The 22460-nt window shown below is 39.4% G+C and overlaps 1 protein-coding gene across 4 annotated transcripts in view; it reads right to left on the bottom strand.

The window, feature by feature from the left end:
• The window catches only part of NFATC3 (nuclear factor of activated T cells 3), a 183748-nt gene that overhangs the window by 29107 nt on the left and 132181 nt on the right, over positions 1 to 22460 (bottom strand). For 2 of the 4 annotated variants that reach the window (XM_036748728.1, XM_036748729.1), the window contains exons 9-10: positions 15228 to 16274; positions 1895 to 1999 (exon numbers count right to left, since the gene is read on the bottom strand). In XM_036748728.1, coding sequence (XP_036604623.1) covers positions 1899 to 1999; positions 15228 to 16274 — 1148 coding nt within the window. In that variant the 3' untranslated portion in view covers positions 1895 to 1898. The remainder of the gene's footprint in view (positions 1 to 1894; positions 2000 to 15227; positions 16275 to 22460) is intronic. The other 2 variants (XM_036748730.1, XM_036748727.1) reach the window with 2 other exon arrangements.

The following is a 22460-nucleotide window of genomic DNA, read 5'->3' as shown; positions in this document are numbered from 1 at the left end:
TGAAAGGGTAGGGGAAAAAGGAATTCTTCCATCTGTCGATTTCTTGTTTCTCTCAGCTTAAAGTACTAAGAAATTCCCTTGGTAATCACTGGGGAATTGGGTGGGGCCTGGACTCTGACCTGCCCCATTTCCAACCTTCCAAACATACATACAGCTGTCCTGATTTGGGGTGGGGGTAGGGGTGGGGTTTAGGATTTTTAAGAGCCTTCCTAGAAGATGGCTCAGGGTGCTGCTATAGGACTAGTAGCTTTTATTCATCTACAATTCAGTAGATATAGAAAGAAAAATTGTATGGAATGAGGACAGGCTTTAACCATGAAAAAAGAAAGGTATTGCTGCCTTCGTTTGTTATCAAAGGAGTCACAAAATGAGTGATCTGAAGCTATCCTTCTGCTTTTGAATTTCCATTACTAGTCTAGTTCCCAAGAGAACTAGCAGAAGGGTCTTTCCAGCTAATTAGCTAGTGCAAAAGAAAATCAAGGGATCATTCTTGTGAAAAGCAAATTTTAACACTGGTTTAAAAAAGTATAGAGCTGACTTTCAGGTAAAATTCAAAGACTTAAGACATCACAAAATATAATAATATGGCTGAATTTGGGCAAGAATTTCTGATGACAACGCACTTACTAAAAATAAATAAGAAGTGTAAACATATGTCAGGAAATCTTTAAAAAATCTTTAAACAACTCATAAAGGAAAGGTTAAGCATATAGAAGGATACATCTTTAGTTTGATTTGTACATAGCAAGATTTTTTTTGCACACTGTCTTTGAAAAACAAACTACCTAAAAGAAAACAAATGGAATCCAGGGCGCTGGATGGGAAATCAAAAGACCCGTGTTAGAGATCTAGCTCCATCACTAATTCACTGTGTGATTTCAGGCAAGTCATTTAATGCCATTGGACCTGTTTCCTCATTTCTTAGAAGTGGTTCTGATTATTCACTCTACTAAAAAGACTTAAAAACAAGGCAAGTTAAGCCTCAAACGGCACTGTAAAAAAACACCACCACCACCCTATTCTGATAATTGTACTTCTACAGTATCTACTAGGGTCTTGGATTGAGAGAGTATAGAAGGGCAGATAATCACTAGCAGAAGAAAAGCTCCCAGGCTAGAAATGGGCATCTAACATACAAATTACAGTTTCCAAGAGTTTAGGTTTGCCCATCTCAGCTAAATTGCCAGTAGGTCAAACACAGGGAAAAGCTCCTTTCCGGAAATGTGAGAGCTTAACTGTTTAGAGTCATATTTTCTTACATCATTCTTATTTCATATCGCCATACTTCTCCAAAATTGTGGTTATCTTTCAGCCTAGGCTAGGTTAGGCTCAAACACCTTATAAGCCCTCAGAGGAAGTTAAAACTTCAAAAGATGTTAGAGATGGAGATCTAATGTCACCTTTTAATTTTACAGATGAAGTCACTGATGCTCAGATCTTCAAGTTATAGAGCAAACAACCCCAGGTAAAAGTCAGATAACCCCAGGTAAGCTGCAACTGGTTTCAGAATTGACTTTAAGGCCAATGCCCTGGCTCTGACCCCGTGCACCTCTAGAACTTTTAACCTAAGCCCTGGACAAAAAGGCTACTTGGATCACCCTCAGTTTAGTTTAATAAATCATAGTAAGTGTTTGCTTTTAGTTCAAACTCTCACTGTAATTTAAGAAGAGCCTAAAAGGTTTAATGTGGTTAGTTTTAAAAGCTGAGTGTCTCAGCCAAATTTTAGCTAGCAGTACAATGGATACAACTGCAAAAAGGTATACTTACTATTGCACATGCACACCCTCACTTCTGCGCATGCAAATCAGGTAATTGCATGCTTAACTACCTGATTTGTGCATGCAATTACCAGATTTGTGCACACAAAAACTGAAGCAGTTTAATAAACACTCACCCTTCTAGGTTCTCCAGAAAGGAGTTGGATATGAGAGCTGACTGTGTTGAATCCATTTCTTGGCTGAACCTGATGGCTGGTATTCCAAGTCAGAAATAAAATGGTCTGTGTCAGAGAAGAAGACATAGCTACTGAATGGAGCAAACCACAAAGTATGGTCATTTACTACAGTGCCTTGCCTGGTGAAGAACTCAAAGGGAATTTCACGTTTAATAAATTTTAAATTGGAGTTATCCTTTATTAAAAAAGAATCTTGGTTATTTTAACATTTAGTAATAGGGATTTAGTAGCTAAATTATTAGCCACATCTGCTAATCAGGGCTCTCAAAAGAATGGATGACTGTGACATCAGATTGTGTAACTAAATGGTCCCTAGATCATAACAAAAAATGAGAACTGACATTTACATGCAGTACTTTTAAGGTTTACAAAATGCTTTACATATATTAAATCATTTGACCCACAACAACCCAGTGAAGGAATTACTAGAGGCATTGCCACCATGTGTCAAGCTGACTTGCCCACCATCACACAAAGTTAATTCCAATCCTGGTCATTATATACAGTTATTTGTATCAGGGTGTTCCTTTCACAGAAAGTCCCAAGGAGCTGCCTAGGCACTGAAAAGTTAATCTCAAATTTCTTTTCATTTATATTTGAAAGTCTTTCTCCTAGTTTTTTTTTTTTGCAGAATTACAACTGTGTCTTAAGTTTGCAGCACAAGTTATCTTCCAGGAGGTAATCTGTAGATTCTTTTGATTGGCAATTTGTTTTCTGTGTTCAGAAGTTCTGGGAAATTTTCTTATATTATTTCAAACATCATGGTGTTTAGGGTTTTTGACTTGTTATAATTTTTCCAGGAGACCCACAATCCTTAAATTATTTCTACACATTTGTCTTCAAGAGCAATATATTTTATTTATCTGGAGATCATGTTTTCTTTTAATATTATTGCTTTTTGCTTCTCTTCTTCCAGATGGGCTTTTATTTCTGTGTACTTGCATTTCCAATTAGTTGTTCTCTTTGTTTCTTTGCCATCATGTATTCAAGTTTTTATATTGTTAATTATTTCTGCTGTGCAGGCCGTGAATTTGGCTTTTGCTATTAATATTATTTCTCTTTTAAATCATCTTGGTTCATTCTACTGTGGCTTCATGTTCTCTTGAGAATTCTTAAGATTCTCTGCCTCATCAGGTGTTGATTCTTTCTATTGTAATATTTGTTCATAGATATCTGGACTCGCTAATAATCTGGAAGACCATCTTCCTGTCTACTACTGATATTTTTTTCCAGCTAGTTTATCTGCTTGTGCTCAAGGTCAACAGAATTTTATTCTTCTTGGGAGCTTTGGTATTTTTCCCTCTTGAGCACAAGCAGACAAACCAACAGGAAAAATATCAATAACAGATGGGAAGATAATTAACATTTCACTAGCCTCAGTCTCTGCTCCAAATGACTTTCTGATAGGATAGAACTAACTACAGCTGCAAATAAATTACCTTTACTGCAGGCCTGGTGGAACCACACCTGATGGCATCCTGCCCCTGTTCTTTCTGTTCCTCAGTGCTGTGGTTAACTACTATGTTGCAGTCCCAGCCAGAACAAACTTTTGCCTTTTGGTTTTCCATAGGTGAGGTTTCGGAGGGAGGAGGAGAGAATTTAATCCTATTCCTTGCACTACCCTGCCAAAGCAGGGTAGCAAATGGGAAGGGAGGGCTGAGCTAGTGCATTAGAGATTATTAGCCCTCTCTGCTGTTAGTTCACCCTTGTTAGTGTTCTTATTGTCTTACACCATACAAATTGCTGAAACTGTTTTATCTCTTGGGAATAATTCTTATTTTGGAGAGGTCTGAGAGGTCACGAGGATCTGAGAAAGTGTCTAGTCTTCCATTTTGTTTGTCTATATAGCATTCAACTATCTGTACCATGACTATATATATCTTTGTTCCTCTTCACCATAATGTCTTAATTCAGTGACATTTGTCTGAAGACAAATATGGCACAATTTGGGGCAGAACAGTTGTTCTTTGTTTCCATGGTAGAGGCCCCTTTTCTCCACTGTCATAGTATGCCCTTCACTCCCAATTTTTCTTATGATGCACGTTTCCATTCACTAGACAGACACCACTTGAATAGGTAGGAAAGGTAATGTAGAGGACCAACTGGTTTTACTGTCTGCCTGGCCACTATACATTCCAGACTTCCAAGTACCGTCATCTGATTTGCTGATGCATCCCAAGGACCACTAAGTCTTACCATTCTCCCTGCTACATCAACACTAGGACTTCTAGGCTTTTCTATCTGCCCTATGCCTGAACTCTTTTATATGTGCTGCGTCTCTCCTAATTAGAGCCTGAACTCCCTGAAAACAGCAGTTGTCTTATTTTTCTTTCTGTAATCCCAGCACTTACCATGGTGCTTGTCTTAAAATAAGGGCTTAACAAACAATTTTTCCTTCTCATTCCCTGAGAAACAGAAGAAAAACATCCTATGGTGTAAGGTTTCCTGAATAATGGAAATGTCCACCATAGTGAGCAATCCTCAAACCACTTACTCTCAACTTCTTTCCCTTCCCTTTTCCCCCTTGTTCCCAAGTAAATCAACAGTAGGGAGCCTGAGAGCTATAAGGGAATTAGAAATCAAATTTATCTAAAGAGGAGTCCTTCCATTATTTTGTTCCAACATGTGAAATCTACTCTCAATGTCACAATTTTTTTTTTTCTCCAACCAAGTTCACAGATCTCCTGAAATCTATTCATTGACTCCAGGTTCAAAATGCTTGGCTGGAAAGAACCTTTTCCAAGGCTTCTGGAATTTCTTTTCCCATTAGATCTTTAAAGTTTGTTACTCTAGCCCAGGGACTGGCAAACTGTGGCCCACAGGCCTGTGGGCTATGTAGCCCATAAGCAAATAATATTTTTTTTTCATTTTTAAAAATAATAAAACTTCAATTAAAAATGTAAAAACCATTCTTGGCTCGCAGGCTGGTACAAAAATCCAGGCTGGATTTTGCTGACTCTTGCTCTCTCCACAAAGATCTCTCCCTTAAGCATTTAATTGTTCTGTGTGTTTCCTGTGTGTTAACTTTGTCTCCGTGATTAGTGTACTGCAAGCTTAATTTGTAAGTCTTTTACAAGTAATGAGGGACTAGTCAAGCCCAGTATACACAGTGTTTGGCTCATATAATCTCCATACAGAAGAACCCGGGGGAGCCTGCTTCCTGGAAGGCATCATAATGTACAGTTGAAGGTATAATGATGTGTAATGGAGAGACCCCACTTCATTATTCCAAGGATGAACAGGTATTATTTCTTATCTGCTTACCACATGAAGATGAGCATTTCGATCTGCTGCTGGGCTGGAAATGAAAATATATTCAAAAGGCACTACTAACCAGGGAAGGCATCTTTTCTTTTCTGCCTGCCTATGTTCTTTCCCAGTAGATTCAGAAGTAGAAAAAGTCATGGATATCATTAAATACAGTCTCCCAATTTAGTGATAAGGAAACTGAAGCCCCAGAAGTTTAAATGATTTGCTCAACATCATACAAGTAGTGAGGAGCAGAGCCAGAATTAAAACCCAAGTCTTCTGACTCCAAATTTCATTCTTTTTCTGCTACAGCTGCATCACCTTTCTTGCTTTGCAAGAAAAATCAGTTTCCCACTAGATAACCATATTCATGCAGGTCCTGAATTCCTGTACCACAATAAAAAATATTTCCCATTATCATCAGGTGCTCTATATAAATGATTCAGCTAATGGTAAAATTTATAGTTTGTTACTAAAAGCTACATTTACAGAAATAGTCCTGCCATTTGAGTAATATGACAAATGCTATTTATTGATGGTTCATTTTTCACACATGGGCCTCTACCAATAAATGAGAGGCCTGGAATAAAATTATCTATCCTTACAGTGCGCCCTTTCTAGCTCCAACATTCTACAAATCTATTTATTGTATGATTCCTATAGCTGGCCAGCATTCATGTTACTATCCAATGTTCATGTTACTGAGTTAAGGGTAGAGTATAACACATATTTTTTAAGATAAGACCATTTTGCTTATTAGGTACACACAATGTCAAAACAGCTATGTTTATGTCAAGAGTCACCATAACTACAGAAGATGAATTTAGTGTAATATATTTAGCTTTGACTGTGACTACACACAACCTACAAGTGGTATAGTGTCAACTTTCGCTACACCAGCATAGAATGCTATATTTAACACAACTCTCCCTCTACAGTAGTGATGCAGCTGTGGTTTTGGTTAGCTTGTGATCTAAGAGGGGCATATGGCAGGCAAGGTACTCTTCCTAACAAGCACTATCAAAACTTGGTTGGCTTTTATACAAGTTATTTTAGACCACAAAGGTCTGGGATGGACTAACTTCACAACTCTAGAATCATAATTAAAATGTTTAAAAGAGGAGCTACCGTAGGCAGTAAAATGTATTTTTATTGTTGGAACAACAGGATTAGTACATGATATTATGCCTCCAAGAAAAGGGTGGCATGACGCACACTCTAACAAAAATTCACAACTCCCAACGCGCAGCCAATTAATACGCTGTTAGAATGAAAATTCAGTGCTAACTTGGCAGATATGATTACTCAAGGCTAGGCAATGACATTAGAAAAAGCACAGAATATGGAGAGGAAGACACAGAAGTTAAGTTCAAGATGAGAGCTCCAAAAATGATTTGAGCAAAAGCAACAATGTGACAAGATAGCTTCTCATGTTAACTGCTTTGAAGGCAACACTTTTTGAATGTTTAAATAAAATTAATTCTCCTCACAAACCCAGGATGGGATGCCTTCCCCCAAACATTCTGAGCTCCTTTGTAGCTAAGGAGATACTGATTTGACTCACCAAATACGTGCAGCTGATGAGACCCACGGGGATTAAATTTCCGGTTTTAAATTTCTGAATCATTTGTTCAACAATCATTTATTAAGCAACCACAAGATGTCCTAGGACTAAACACTGGGCTACATGCTGGGCCTACAGACATAAAAGCATTAAGTTTCTGCCTTCAAGGAGCTTACTTGGGGAACGAAAATATTCATTGAATATATAAATACAGAATACATACAAAATAAATACATAGTGACTAAGGGTGAGGGGAGACTGTTACCTAGGGGATCAAAAATTTTTTTCAAGGTTTAGTTCAAATGCCCCCTTCTTCAAGGATGCCAGGGGTTCTGAGAGGGAGAGCATTCTAGGCATGGGAGACAGCTTGGACAAAGGCCCGGAGGCAGGAGTTGGGGCTGTAAATGTAGGTCAGTTTAAGAGGAGCACAGAGTAGATAGTGGGAGTAATGTGTAATCAGCCAGAAAGGTAGGGGGGCATTTTTAGGCCAGTCTGTGCCAAACAATGGAGTCTGTGGTTTATCCTCAAGGCAATGAGAAGCGCCTGAAGCTTCTTGAGCAAGGGGATGATATGGTCTGACCTACACACCATACGAAACCAAATACCTAGAAGCTGTGAGGAATGAAATGCAACAAATATCTTCTCTATTCACGACTAAATAAAAATTTACTAAATTCAATCCCACGTAGAAAAAAACTAGAAATGAAAATTCCAATGACTGAGAATGACTGAAGAAACCCTGGTATACGAATATAACAGAATGACTAATAGGAAGAACTCAGAAAAAGAGGGAGGATTTGTGTAGAGGAAAAAAAAACAACCTTGGAAGAACAGCATGCATAGTGACTACAATATGTACATGAAAACAACTTAAAAAAAGCATCAGTACTCCAATGAAATGAAGTAACCAATCTTGGTTTCAGAAGGCAGATCAAACACATTTTCCTTCTGAAAGAGGATTAATAACTACAGAATTGGATGATGCATACAATGTCAGAGGTGGTCTCTGCCAGGTGGTTTTGCCTTTTTTCTGTTACACGGGAGACATGGGACAAAGAGTGAGTATGCTAGAAAGTGACTATAGCATAAAAACCAAATGTATCTCAGGCACTATTATGGTACTACCAGCACCCCCTTCCCCAATAATAAAGAAAACCTACGATTCCATATTTAACATTCAACTCTACCAATACCTCGCATGTATGCATTCCTCTGCTTTCCTTCTATTACAAAAAGGAAGCAAGGTTTTTTGTTTCCAAGTTTGTGTGAGACAAAAATATGGCAGGATCATTTGGGAGAAAGCAAGGGCCAGAGGGCTCCACCGTACAAAGCCAGGACAAAGCAAAAAAGGTTCCTAGCACGCTGGGCGGATGCTTCCTCTCACCCCTCTACTTTGGGGAGGACATGGTCAAGAGCTGCACAGGATAGGCAGTTGATAGGGTTTTGGTGTGTGATGTTGAAAGAACTTCTGAATCTATGAGATCACAGATCTATTTGAGTATCAGAATTTTTAAGAATTTGAAGAGACCTTTTAACTTATTTTATTTCAATTTCATTTTAAAGAGGAGGAAAATTAGGAAGAGAGTGGAGAGATAACCAGAAATAGAAGCCAGGTATCATGATTACTACTCCTTTACCATTTCCACCATACTACAGAAACCCTATGCAATATTCCCTACCTTACTCCACTCCCAACCTTGTTCCTAGTTCTCAAGATTCTTCCACCCTGGACTGAGGCACTTGTACTACCACTAAAAAAAAAAAAATACTGACTGCAAAAAATCTTGAAACCTGACTCAACCCACATTTCCCATAATCAAGCTTGTGACGGAATACTTCCTTGCCTCATGTCCAATTTCTTTTTTTTTTCATCTGGTGACCTGACAATTCACTGCTATGACAAAGTTAAATTGAACTTTCCATAGAACTTCCTCTCATACTATACCTTACCTATTATTGCAAACTGCTCATACTTCACCTAAGTTTAGGTGGTAAGTACTTCCAATTACATAAAAACCTAACCACTTTTCCCTTGAATAGCTCTAATTTAGTGCTGTACTAATCAAACTATCAAAGGATTATTTTATTAAGCTAAAAAAAATAATGAAATTCATATTAAAGGACAAATGCTCAAGACTCTCAAGGGTAATAACAAAAAATTGGAAAGGAAGGAGGTCTTTTAATACCAGTTCTCAAATTATACTACAAAGCAGTCACCATTAAAACAATTTGGTACTGGTTAAAAATTCCTCATGTCTCTTCGGGCTGCACCTGGAAGCTTCTCTACTAAACCTCTTCATCCTGGAAAATCATACCAGCCCAGGAATTCAAACACTGCAAGTACCTTCCCACTCCCCTCTGGCCCCTCCCTCTGACTGGACTCCTAGAACTTCTATTTAATATTTAAACCATTCTCTGACTCACCTACATCCAATTCACCAGCAAGTCAATATATCACCTTGTGATATCACTGGTTCTCTTCAAAAACAAAGGACCAAAACCAACAAGCAGCCAGTCATGTCTCCTTCTTTTCCAGGATCCACTGCAAAAACTGTCTTTACCACCACCCCTCCCCCTTTCCAGTACTGCCCTTCCCCATTAGAACAAAAGCTCCTCAAAGGCAGTGGCTATCAATCTGCTTATATTCACATTCGCAGAGCTTAGCACAGTGACTGGCACATAGTGAGGACTTAATAAATGCTTACTGGGCAGCGAGGTGAAGCAGTGGACAGAACACTGGGCTTGGAATAAAGAACTCATCATGAGTTCAAATCTGGTCTCAAACACTTCTTAGCTTTGTGACCCTGGGCAAGCCACCCAACCCTTTTTGCCTCCATTTCCTCATCTGTAAAATGAGCTGGAGAAGGAAATAGCAAATCAGTACGGTACATCTGCCAAGAACCCAAATGGGGCCACAGAGGGTCAGATGTGACTGAAACAACTCAACAACAACAAAAACGCTTGTTGATTTTAAAAACAGAAAGATCAATCTGCAGAATATATTAAGTACACAAACTACAGAAGTAAAGAATGCAGCAGGTTAATTACTGGGGAAAGGATTCACTTTTTGTTAATGATTGCTGGGAAAACTGAACAGGAGTCTGGCAGAAACTAGGTTTAGACCAGTATTTCACACTGTATACCAAGATACGCTCCAAATACATGATTTAGACACAAAAGCAAATTATTGCGTGTGTGCGTGTTCAAGCGTGCATGCGTGCATGCATGTGTGTGGGTGTGTGTAGCAAATTACAAAAACAAGGAAGAAATGACTTTTCTGATCCATGGACAAGAATTTAAGACATGCAAAAGAGAAGGTTCATAAAGGATGAAACAGACAATTTTACTGTATAAAAATTTAAAGTTTTACACAAACAAAACCAACGCAGCCAGAATTAGAAAGGAACAAACTGAGGTTGAGTGACTTGCCCAGAGTCACACAGTTAGAAAGTGTCTGAGGCTGGATTTGAACTTGGGTCTTTCTGACTCCAGAGCCAGTGCTGTATCTGTCCACTGTACCACCTGGATGCCTTCAACTGCCTTTATTTCCACAGAAACACTATTAAATGAATGTGGGGGGAAAAAATCACGCAACTTTTACTAAGTCCACTACAAAATTTTATTATGCAACCTGAACTGGGTACTCACTGCTACTATTCAATACTTCTATATCTCCCTATCAGCTCACTATCCCCCTCTCCACAATGGTTCTCTGAAGCCTTTTCATTATTCCTCTAACACCTCATGGCTCCCCTCTCAGTTGAAAACCTTAACTTCCCTCTTCCTTATTTTCCATTACTCAGACGCCTTCTCCCACTCTCTCCTCCTTCTTCTCTGTCTCATGTGAACGGGCAACCTTAGTCTTTGCCAAAGCAAGCCTCCCACCTGCACAAGTGATGTCATTTCATCCCATCTCTTCCAATAAATTGTCACCTCTGTCATCCTTACTCTGTCTTGTCTTCAGTCTCTCCCTTGTGCCCATGTCTTCCCCACCTTCAAAAAATCCTTCACTTGATCTTTTCACTGGAAATTTCACTGTCCTGTACCTCTTCTGCCCTTTATAGGGCAACAATTTGAGAAGGTTATCTATAACAGATGCCTCCACTCCCTCCCTTTTCTCACTTCTCTCCAATCCAGCTTCCAACTTCATTATTCCAATGAAGCTGCTCTCTCCCCAGAGCTACTAAAGATCTCCTAATTGCCAAATCCAGTGGCCTTTTTTCAATCCTTACTCTTCTTGACCTCTCTGCAGCTTCTGACATTGTCTGTCACCATCTCCCCTTTGATAAATTCTTCTCTTAGGTTTTCAGGACACAAATCTCTGGATGTATGATAATGTAACCTTTTTATCAATAAATTCATCATCCTCTGCAGTACCCTTGGCACCTTCTCTTCCCGTTTGGAGGGCAGGGCAAAGAACTTCTCCCAAAGACTCTATTAGGGCTCAAAGACTGGCTAACTCTTCATTTCCCACCAGATGTATTCTTTGGCTTGAACTCCACCATACCTTGCATGGGTACCTCCCCCAACTTCACGTGACACTCAACGTTTCAGCTTTCTTTTGTGTGTTGCCTTCCCCCGTTAGATTATAAATTCCTAGAAGGCAGGGACTTTCTTTTTCTTATTTGTATCTCCAGCACTTAGCACTGTTTGGCATATAGTGGGCACTTAATAAATGTTTACTAGTACCTAAAGTTTGTAACAAAACTTCTTAATATTTTAAGACTAAATTTAGAATAAGGTTTACGAACTTTCACATGAAAGGGTTAAACATTAGACCAGGGGCCAGAAAACTACTGCCTGAGGACTGGCTACCTGCTTTTGTACTGGCAGCAAGCAAAGAATGGCATTTACATTTTTTTAAAAAGTTTTATTGGATTTGGTCTGCAGGTCACAGCTGACCCCTGTGCTAGACCACTAATATTTAGCTAGCATTTTTTCCAAGATACTCCATTCACAATGACAGAGATGTAAAATATTATGGCTGCACAGTTTAATTTCCTAACTTAAGCATTTTACCAATACTAATACTGATTTCATTAAACACATGGATAATTCAGACTTTCCTGAACTATCTTCAGCAAGATTTTCTAAACTAGAAATATTTTCCATATCCAGTAGAAAATTATGTATGTATAAAAGAATAAGTCTAGGTAGCAAATTTAGGCCTATTTGGAAACTGGCTTAATTTCATCCATTTTACTGCAAAATGTCCCCAACTCCTCTCTTTACCTCCTATCTCTTTTTTTCTCTCTACTTCTACGATGAACATTTGTAGGTTCTCTCAATAACTTTCAAATTCAAACTGTTCTTCAGCTAAATGAGTCTAGAAAACACTGAGATAATAAATATTATTTTTTAAATTAAATATGGCCTCACATCTGGCCTCAGACACTAGCTGTGTGACCCTGGGCAAGTCCCTTAACCTTGTTTGCCTCAGTTTCCTCCTCTGTAAAATGAGCTGGTGAAGGAAATGGCAAAATACTCCAATATCTCTGCCAAGAAAACCCCAAATGGGGTCACAAAAAGTCAGACACAACTGAAATGGCTGAACAACAACAAAAGGCTACATAATCATTTTTATGGACAAAAGGTTTCTTAATCTCACTGAATTCTATAAGGACCTATGATTCTGTTTATGGTGATACTTCCCCTAGAACTTAGCATACGGTCTCTGAGAATTTCTGTGGCTGAAAAATTCTTTACTCTGTAGCCAGCCTGATGATACATGAGACCAGGTCTGTACTAGAAGCCTTTGTAGTTTGATGGAACCTGCCAGAGCTTAAGTTTTGCTGGCTTAGCCTTTAAGGACCCAAGGTCACTTATATGTCATGATTACACACTGGAATAAAACATGTAACAACATATCCTAGAAATATGTAGATCTTTAATGTCTCCAAGTATTTATACTATTCCACCTTTATTTAAAGAAAAAATAGAATCAAAGAGGGGAAAAAAAAGAGATTTTATGTGGATGGTTCTGGATCATTCTGTTGAGAGCAATTACTGACACGGCCAGTCTAAAAAATGTCTGAAGCCATCATGTAGTGATAGTGAAGCTTTTGGTCTTTGAGCTAAGCTAGGCAGAACTAAGTAAAAGAAGGGAAGCAAGGTAGAGCAGGAGAGAAAGAAGACAATTCTTCGTAACTTGGGAGTCGGAAAGACTCGAGTTTAAATTCTGCACCAGACATTTAAAAACAGTATAAAATTAAGACAACACTAGCACCTCTCTCTCAGGGATGTTGTGAAGATCAAATGAGATAACACATGTAAAGCATTTTGCAAACTTTAAGCTGCTCTATAAATGTTAGTTTTTATCAGTACCAACATCATCCAAAGGCCAGGCCAAAGAAGATTTATAATCAAAAGCTTAAAACAATGGTGTACCATACTTTTTCAAGTCAGTGGGATTCAAGTCAGTAGTACTAGTATCTGTCAGAAAGATGAAGAAACATTTTGCAAGCTTGCAAAAAAAAAATATGAACCAGTGATCTTCATTTTTAACCTATCAGTGAATAATAATTAGGCAGCTAGGTGGCTCAGTGGATAGAGCACCGGGCCTGGAGTCAGAAGACCTCAGTTCAAGTCTGACCTCAGACACTTCCTAGCTGTGTGATGCTGAGCAACTCACTTAACTTCTGTTTCCTTTAATCTACTGGAGAGGAAATGGCAAACCACTCCAGTATCCTTGGCAAGAAAACCCGTGGACAGGTCCACAGGCCGAAGAATTGGACATGACTGAATGACAAAAAGATAATAACCATCACACAGACTAATTCTATTAGATAATTTAACCATCAAAGTGGGTTAATACAAAAATCGGTTCTGTTTATTAAGGCAAGTTTCTATGGAAATTATATTCCCCAAAATATGCTAAAAAGTATTAGAAGGGTAATTCTTTAAAAATGTAAAAAATTTTAAACCAAGTTATAAGAAATCTTATTTAAGTATTTTAAAACCTATGCAATCCAGGTAAATGTACTTAAAGGTACTGAATTTAGATTTTAAAAGTGTTCTCTTAATTTGTAAAATTTATCCAGTAGTTGTATTAATTTTTAATATCCACTTTTAATTGCTTATACTTATAGAGGACAGGGATTACCAAAATTTAAGAACACCAGTACACTGTTCAAAGGGCAGTGTATTTTATTTTAGGTTGTATTCTAAGACACCACATATTCTTTAGGTCAAGTTACTAAAAAATGGCATCGTTAGGTCAAGGAGTTATGGTGTCCTCTTCTCGAGTCATGGATATCACCAAACTGAAACTACATATTTCAGGATCTCATTTTCTTGGATTTTATGTAAGTGCTGCCAATCACCCTCACCACATATATTTACTCAAGATATAGAAGGTTTTTTTTTAATTATATGCTTAATACGCCAGGAGACAAGCACTATAATAAGGATGTATCACCCGATGTGATTCTCACAAAACCCCCAAGGTAGGCATAACACACATTATCCCTATAGCATAGAAAGAGAGTGAAGCTCAAAAAAGTGACGTCACTTACTCCAGATGACACCCTCTGAGGAAATGAGCCACAACTCAGACCCAGGCAGAGTGACTCCAAGTCCAGTTTGTTTTCCTTCCTGAAAATCTGCTTCTAGTAAATATTCGATCAAAATTTAACAACTAAATTTTTGCTTAAAGAACAAGAGAAGGGTCAGTTTTTTCCTTGTCGCTATGTCAGCAAAAGCCTGGAGACAGTCTCTCCTCTTTCTGTTGCTTCTATTGGGGACAGTGAGTTTGAGAAGTGGCATGAACCAAATCATACGCAAATTTTCTTTCAATGACTACGTTAAACGAGCAACGATGATTCTACCCCCTCATCCTTATTCACTTCCTAGATCCTGCTACCTCTGAAAGATAATTTGGAACAACACAACTCTTCTCTAAAAATGTTTACTTTGCAGATTTTAAAGAATGCATCTCAAGATCGCCATGTCGAGAAATTTATACACACCCCTCACACACACTCCCTCACACATTTTTTTTTTCAGCTTCAACCAAGGTAGCGCTCCAACTTATTAGTCTTGGAGAGGTGTGCAGGGCTCTGAAAAGTGACAACACTTGCCCAGGTTCACACAGTGTCAGAGCTGGGCACTGAGCCCTGGTTCTCTTAACACTAAGGTCGGTTCTTTTTTCTTTTTCTTTTGCGAGGCCATCGGGGTTAAGTGACTTACCCGAGGTCATATAGCTAGTAAGTGTCAAATGTCTGAGGCCAGATTTGAACTCAGCTCCTCCTGACTCCAAGGCCGGCTCTCTACCCACTGCACCGCCTAGCTGCCCTGGTCAGTTCTTTACCTGCTATGAAAGGCTGCCTGTCAACATTAAATTTTCAAGAAAAACAAAGGTATCTGAAAACCTAGATTATAGCAACATGGCATGAAAGGCAACAACTTTTCAAGGATGGTTTCAGATTTGTCTGAATGACAAGAACATAAGTATGAACTCACCATCATCTAACGTGATATCTTGGAGACCAATGGTTTCAAAATTCAATTCCTGATCTTCAGGTTCAGGTTTAATGTTCACTGCTGCTCCATCAGGTGGATATGAAGATGAATCACATCTATGCTGACATACTAATGACGAAGGTACAGAAATACCTCCCACTCCAGGACTGTGTGCTTGAGGTGAGGGTTGTCCAGAGTGAGTTATGGTGGTCGGAGATGGGGATGAAGCAGGTCCTGAGCTCGGAGACTGATAAGGCATAGGCTGTAACTGAGGAGATGGGGGTCCAGATAGCGGTGAATGGACCAAGGGATGAGAGGCTGTTGGTGAGGAAGTTGTAGCAGACCCAGGGTTTGAAGGATGGTATGTTCCTGGTTGTAAGTGAGGGGAAGGCTGTCCCAAGGACTGGCTTGTTGTAGATGTAACAGGAGCCTGTCCTGTGTTTGAACGGTGGTATCCCACTGGCTGCAGGTGAGGCAGTGACTGCTCTGAACGAGTTGTATGTACTAAGGGATGTCCTGCTCCTGTAGCAGATGTCGACAGTGACCCTGAATTTGAAGAATGAAATTGCATTGGTGGCAGAGGTTGACAGCTAAGATTTATTAAATTAGGTACAGCTGTATCCTGTTGAAATGAATTTGCATCAAATCCTTGACTAGAGGCAGCATTAATGGGAAGACAAGTCTGTCCATTGTACATAACATTAGTTTGCATAGGCTGGTAGGAAGACCTCACAGGAGGTGCTGATGTGGCTTGAAAAGACTGATGTAGCACAGAAGGCATCACATGACATTCTTCACCAGAACTAATGTTCCTACTTTGTATATGGGACAGATGGGATGCTGAGGAGGTCACCAGTGATGTATATGGTTGCTGGATGGGACAAACAAGACTTCTAGGCAATAAACTGTCATGTGGTTGCCCTGGATCTGAGGAAGGCGATGGTGTCTGGACAGTATGTAGGCCTTGGACACTGCCACTCTGAGGCACAGACAAAGATGGAACTGCAGACAAATCCATTTCTTCTCTATGTTCCTGCTTCATCAAAACTGCAAAAATAAAATGACAACAAAACTGAAAACAATAAAAGCACTACATGTAACTAAGGTATTCATTACTAGTAGCATAAGAACTATACATTATAGTCCAATCCTTCCAGTCATATTGCTTTGAAAGTGGTGAAGAAAACAGGCACAACCACTGCTACTTCCCTTCATTTAAGTTCTGTCAATGGTGAAATTATTATGAAATCTTAACATTTACTTAAGGTAGGATTTTGCCCTCCCAAGGCTTACATTCTAATAAAGAAATGTGACACGAACATAATTTTTTTAACCTATAATACAAACTGTAAATACATAGGCAAATAATCCACTATGAGAGTCAAGAAAGAAAAATGTCCCGTTATTTTGGAAAGGGGGGGGTGGAATTCAGGGAAAGCAGTCTGGAAAAGGTGGTATTTGAGCTGGGATTTAAAGGACTGATAGGGATTCATCAGGTGGAGGAGGGGTAAGGATGAACAAGGGTAAAGAAGAAGGAATGCACAGCTATTTAGGGGTTGTGTCAGAGACGGTGAATGTGTGATTCAGCTGGTGCAGAGTGTATGTGAAGCTGAATATTATGAGATGCTTGGAAAGTTAGGGTATGGCCAGACCTGAGAGGGTACTGAATGTCTAGCAAAGGATGAATTAGAAGTCAGGGAAAGCAGAGGCAATGTAGATCTTTGTGTGGGGGAGGGACGGGAAGGGGGAGGAGATACTTCAACACTCCAGTCAGGTGGCCAGGTTATGCAGTGCTAGAGTGGTGTTAGTGAGAGGAAAGAGGAATGGGATGGGAGACTTATTGCAGAGGGAGAATTGACATGGCTTAGTAACTGGCTTAATATGTGAGATGAGAGAAAGTGGAGAGTCAAAGGAAACAGCAAGATTATAAACTTTGCAGAACATGTGAATGGCAATCACTCTTAACAGAAAGCTAAGTCAGAAAGAAGCAACTCAGCTTCTGACAAGATAAGTCTAAAGAGCTAGCAGAAAATCCAATTAAGCAGCTGTAGATGGAAGTCTGGGGTGTGAACAGGGTCAGGGCTGAAGATACAGAAATGTGAGTTTTTGTATAGTTGAATTACTGGAAGTGGATGTGATTTCCAAATTAGAGTGTATAGAAAAGAGAAGAAGATTGAAGGCAGGACCTAAGGGGGGCATACAACTTAGAGCATCTGGAAGAGGATGAGGAGCTAGGGGAAAAGGCAAAGAACCAAGAGAAAGACAGGAAGAGAATCAGGAAAGTGAAGGCTGAAGCCAAAGCAAGAAGTACTATACAGAAGGCAGGGGTAGTCAGTAGTGTCAAGCAGTTCAAAGGAGCTCAGAGGATGAAGGCTAAAAACCAGTCACTGGATTAGCATTTCAAAGATGATTGGTAAGTTCTGGTAAACGCTAATTTCAGTAGAGTAGTGTGGAGAGAGGTAAAGTAGTAAGAGTTGGGGGAGAGAAGGAGTGAAGAGGAGGGGAAAGGGGAGAGGGAAAGATGCAAGCATGGGAGCGCAGGAAACTTCAAATATTGTGGCATTCAGTGGGGGAAAGAGACAGGATGGTAGCCAGATGGGTTGAAGAATACCCTAGAAAGGCATTGCCAGATCTGTGCATATTTAAAAAGTAGATGAGAATGAGCCAGTTGAGTGGAAATGACTGAAGATGCATGAGAAAGAGGGGATCATTACTAAAGAAGGGGAAAGGACTGAGGACATAATCAATAAAAATATTAATGTCCTACTATATGCCAGGCATGGAACTTAAGTGCTGAAGGAACAAAGCCAAAAACTGAGCAATCTCTGCTCTCAAGGAGCTTAAAATCAAGACAGGGTATACAATATATATGTATGTAAGTACACACAAAATATGAAGGGGAGTAATATATATGGCTGGAAAATTCACTGGTTGTAGCGGGCTTTGAATATCAAAAAGATGAATTTGATTTTAACCTTAGACATAGTAGGCAACCCCTGGAGTTTGCTGAGTAGTGACACTTTTCTTTACGAAAATCATTTTAGCATCTAGGTAAAGAATCAGCTAGAGATGGAAGAGTGAAGAAAGAAGACCAATTAGGAAGCTATTGGAACAGACCAGATGCGAGTTAATAGAGGGCCTGAACAAAGTTGGTGGCTGTGTATGAAAAGAGAAAGTACATGGATAGAAGAGATGTTGAAAAGGTAGAATCAAGAAGACTTTGCAACTAAATGGATATTCAAGATGAGGTAGAATAAGGAATCAAGGATGACCGAGGTTATGAACCTTAGAAGGAACACAGTGCTCTTGACAGAAAGAGAAATTCATAAATGGAGTGGATTTGGGGGCAAGGTACACTTTCTAATTGGGGAAATACCACCCCCTCCCCATTCAACAGGCTCCAGCTAGAGCTAGTTAATGGAAGCTTCTCAGCTGAAGCCAGTTAATGGAAGCTTAATTAGGAGAGACTTGATTGTAGGCATGCCTACACCCTTTACTTAGTAGGTGTGAAGCCCCAGGCCCACATCCTTTCACTAACTAGGCCTGAGGCCCCAGGCCCACACCCTTTTGCTAAATAGGTCATGAAGAATGTGAAGCCCTCCGGTCCTAAATCACACCCCCACCCCCACCCCCACATAGCCATTGAGGAGTGAGAATTCAGGAATCAGAAGAGAAGCCAGAATTCGGAATTCAGCCCAAGGAGAAGGAGTAACAACTCCGAGTCAACAGAGCTGCAGAGAGTGGAAACCAGGGAGGTGCAGAGACCAGAGGACTGAGGGGGGCAGAGAATTCAGGCAAGCAGACAGTCAGGATTCGTGAGTGTTTACAGGGAGTCCCCAACAAGGGGAAGGTTACAACATGACTTGGGTCCCTGCTGTGTTACTGTGCTTTAAGTTCTTTGCTGTTACGATGAAGTGGACTTACTGGTTTGGGGATATAATTGCTATGTGGAATTGGAGTCATTGTTTTGGGATTTGATCCTCTGGTGTCAATAAATGTTTTACTTCTACCTTCTATATGGAGAGTCTCCTATATCCTGCAATACAGAACTATACAGGCATAATGACAAACATCATAGATGTTGTATTTAACGCCTTAACGATACAGAGAGCTTGCATCAGAGCTGAGTTTTAAACACAAAGCCTGGGATTGTACAAGGCAGAGATGAAGAGAAAGTACATTCTCAGTCTGGGTGAACAGCCTGTCCAAAGCCCAGAAGATTGAGATGGAATGCCACATGTGAGTAACAGCAAGAAATAAAGTTCTAGGCTACTGTGAGATCTCCAGATTAAGCAACAATGGCTTTCTTAACCCATACTCAGAATGATCATTTTATTACTAAGGACAATTCCCTCCAATAGTTGAAATCATAATTTCTTCATGTCTGTATATAAAGTTTCTTGAATTATTCTGGCAAAATTGAACCATTTTCTGGTGACAAATCTTTCCAAATTTAGGAAAATTAGTTCCAGGTCTGTGGTAATAATGCATCAGTAGGCCTACATCTGAAGCCTTTCCATTTTAACTTGGCATACATACTTCTTGAGAAATTATGATCACCTCGAAACCTCTATGGGGCAGAAGCCTGTAGCAAAGAATTGAAAGGCAGTGTAGGACAAAAGAAAGATAACTAGATTTGGACATTCAAATCCTGGTTCTGCTACTTACTATTCATTTGACTTTGGGCAAATCACTTCAAGTAACTTACCCATCTGACTGACTCCTGACTGACTGACATCTGACAGGCTGTACAATACCTCTCTAAAATGAGGGATTTGGAGATGTTCCAAAATTTCTTCCAACTCTAAATCTACGATTCTACTACCTTCTTCTAATTTAACCTATAATGTGGGTTAAAAGTCATAATGGTTGCCCTAAGTCTCCAATTGTGAGCTCTGGAGGTTCACAGCTAGGTAAAGAAACTCCAGTGCCTCAGGTCTCTGGATAGTGGAGGCAGGAACCTGGTAGAGGCTCTAGCAATAATGAGCAAGGTAGCTGGGATGCAGAGATACAACAGCCATTTTATCTGTATGGTTTGTTAGATGGGGACTGAAAACTGCCTATTTCCAAGATGAATTGATGGTCTGCCAGACCTCACAAGGTAAAGACTAACTACACTATTATAAGTACTGAAAAAAAGAAAACTCATTTCTAAAATTTTAACTCTTGCAAAAGAAATTATTACCTTTCCGGGAGAGTTCTGTAATTGAATGTTCTTTCCTTAGATATCAACCAAATTCCTATAGTTGTCAAGGTATCATTTTGATTAAAAAAAAAAAAAAAAAGGCTACATGATACATGAAAGTCAAAAGCCAGTCATTAAATGTATATATAAAGCAACGCCATCTTAAGTTTGACTGTTTTTTCCTGCTTTCTCATTATTCCTCACAGGGACAATCTGATTTACTTTTGCTCTTTTAAAAATTGTTTTACTGATACTTTTTAAAACCAGCACACTTACTTTCCACTACGCTACCCAACCTCGAATACAACTCTCAATTGTAACAAAGGAAAAAAACAGTTAAGCAGAACAAACATGGTTACAATGATCAACAGTATATTAAAAAATTTGTACCCTGGGATTACCACCTCTCCACCAGGAGGAAAAAAGTATATTCATAATCAGCTAACTAGAGCTAAGGTTGGACCCTGAGTATAATCTGAATTATGTCTATTCATTTACATTATATGCCAGTCATTATCCCATGTTTCTTTAAATTCCTTTTTTTTTTATCATTTCTTTATGGGCAGCTAGGTGTAACATTGGGTAGAGCAACAGGTCTGGAGTCAGGCTGATTGCAAATTTGGCCTCAGACAACCCTGTCTGTTTCAGTTTACTCATTTGTAAAATGAACTGGAGAAGGAAACGGCAAATCTCGCCATCATTTTTGCCCAAAAAACCTCAAATGGGGTAATGAAGAGTTGGATGCAACTGAAAAACAAATTCAACAACAACAAATTCTTTCTTTTTTTTTTTGAGGGGGGAAGGCAGGGCAATTGGGATTAAGTGACTTGCCCGAGGTCACACAGCTAGTAAGTGTGTCAAGTGTCTGAGGTGGGATTTAAACTCAGGTCCTCCTGACTCCAGGGCCAGTGCTCTACTCACTGTGCCACCTAGCTGCCCCCAAATTATTTCTTATGACACAATAATATTCTATTATGTTAATATACCACAATCAGTTCAGCTTATCTCTACTTGATGGGCAGTCACTTTTCCCCCTCTTTTTTACTGCCTCAATAAGTATGGCTTTGGCTTCTGAGAGGACTACTTACACAAGAAGCAAGCCAGCAACTACCACACAATGACTAGCAAAACCCTGAGGTATGCACCAGGAATAATAAACAAGAAATCCAAAGAGAAACTATAGTAAGTGTTCCACCCCAGAACTGCACAAAAATTCGGCCAGGTACCTAGAGATGGTAAGAGAATGAGGTTCATGAAGCAAAGCGAGCACCAATCTGACCAAAGACGAGGCATGTATAGCCTATACGGTTTTGTGTTCAGAAGTACCAAGAACAGAAGGCTTCCCAAGAAAGCTCCAGGGTGGTCAGAAAGCCTAGGGTGGGGACCTTGGAAGATCCATGGAGGCACAGTATCATAGTGCACAGACTGTGACAGAACAAGCCCAGGGGCTCTGAGGCCCCTAACATTGTGTCTTGAGAGTCAAAAGAAGGCTTTGAACATCTAACCCTTTGAACCACAAAGATCTAGGTGGGTTAGACCCTGGGAGGTGGAAATCAGGCCAGGAAACTAGGGTGAGACCGAATAAGGCCTACTACCCCTAAAAGAGGCAGGAGCTGGAGACTGGCTCTGGCACAAAACCCTAGTTTAGACACTAATGCTGGAGAAATGAGCAAATCAAACCAGTACAAAGAATTACTGCAAATCTAGTAACAACAGCAAGAAGACTTAAAAAACTAGAATTTTCATAAGGACCTATATGAATACATGGAAGAAATGAAGAGATTAAAAAAATGAAATAAAAAAATATAGAAAAAGAATTAGAAGGAGAGTAAGTAGTTCAGAAGGGAAAATGGTAAAAGGCAAACTTTACCCAAGAAATCTAATCCTTGGGAACTAGAACAAACAAAACACGTTAGTGACCCCATGATATAGCAACAAGTATTACAATAGAAGAAAAAAATGGAAAAAATAGAAGAAAATGTTAAGGCATTTGTTATAAAAAAAAAGACCTCAAAAACATGATAGCAAAAAATAATCTGGACACTATA

This window comes from Trichosurus vulpecula, chromosome 3 (genome assembly GCF_011100635.1).
Source record: "Trichosurus vulpecula isolate mTriVul1 chromosome 3, mTriVul1.pri, whole genome shotgun sequence".
NCBI lineage: Eukaryota > Metazoa > Chordata > Mammalia > Diprotodontia > Phalangeridae > Trichosurus > Trichosurus vulpecula.
The sequence above is the reverse complement of the archived record's forward strand: the minus strand, read 5'-3'. Positions and strand labels throughout refer to the sequence as shown.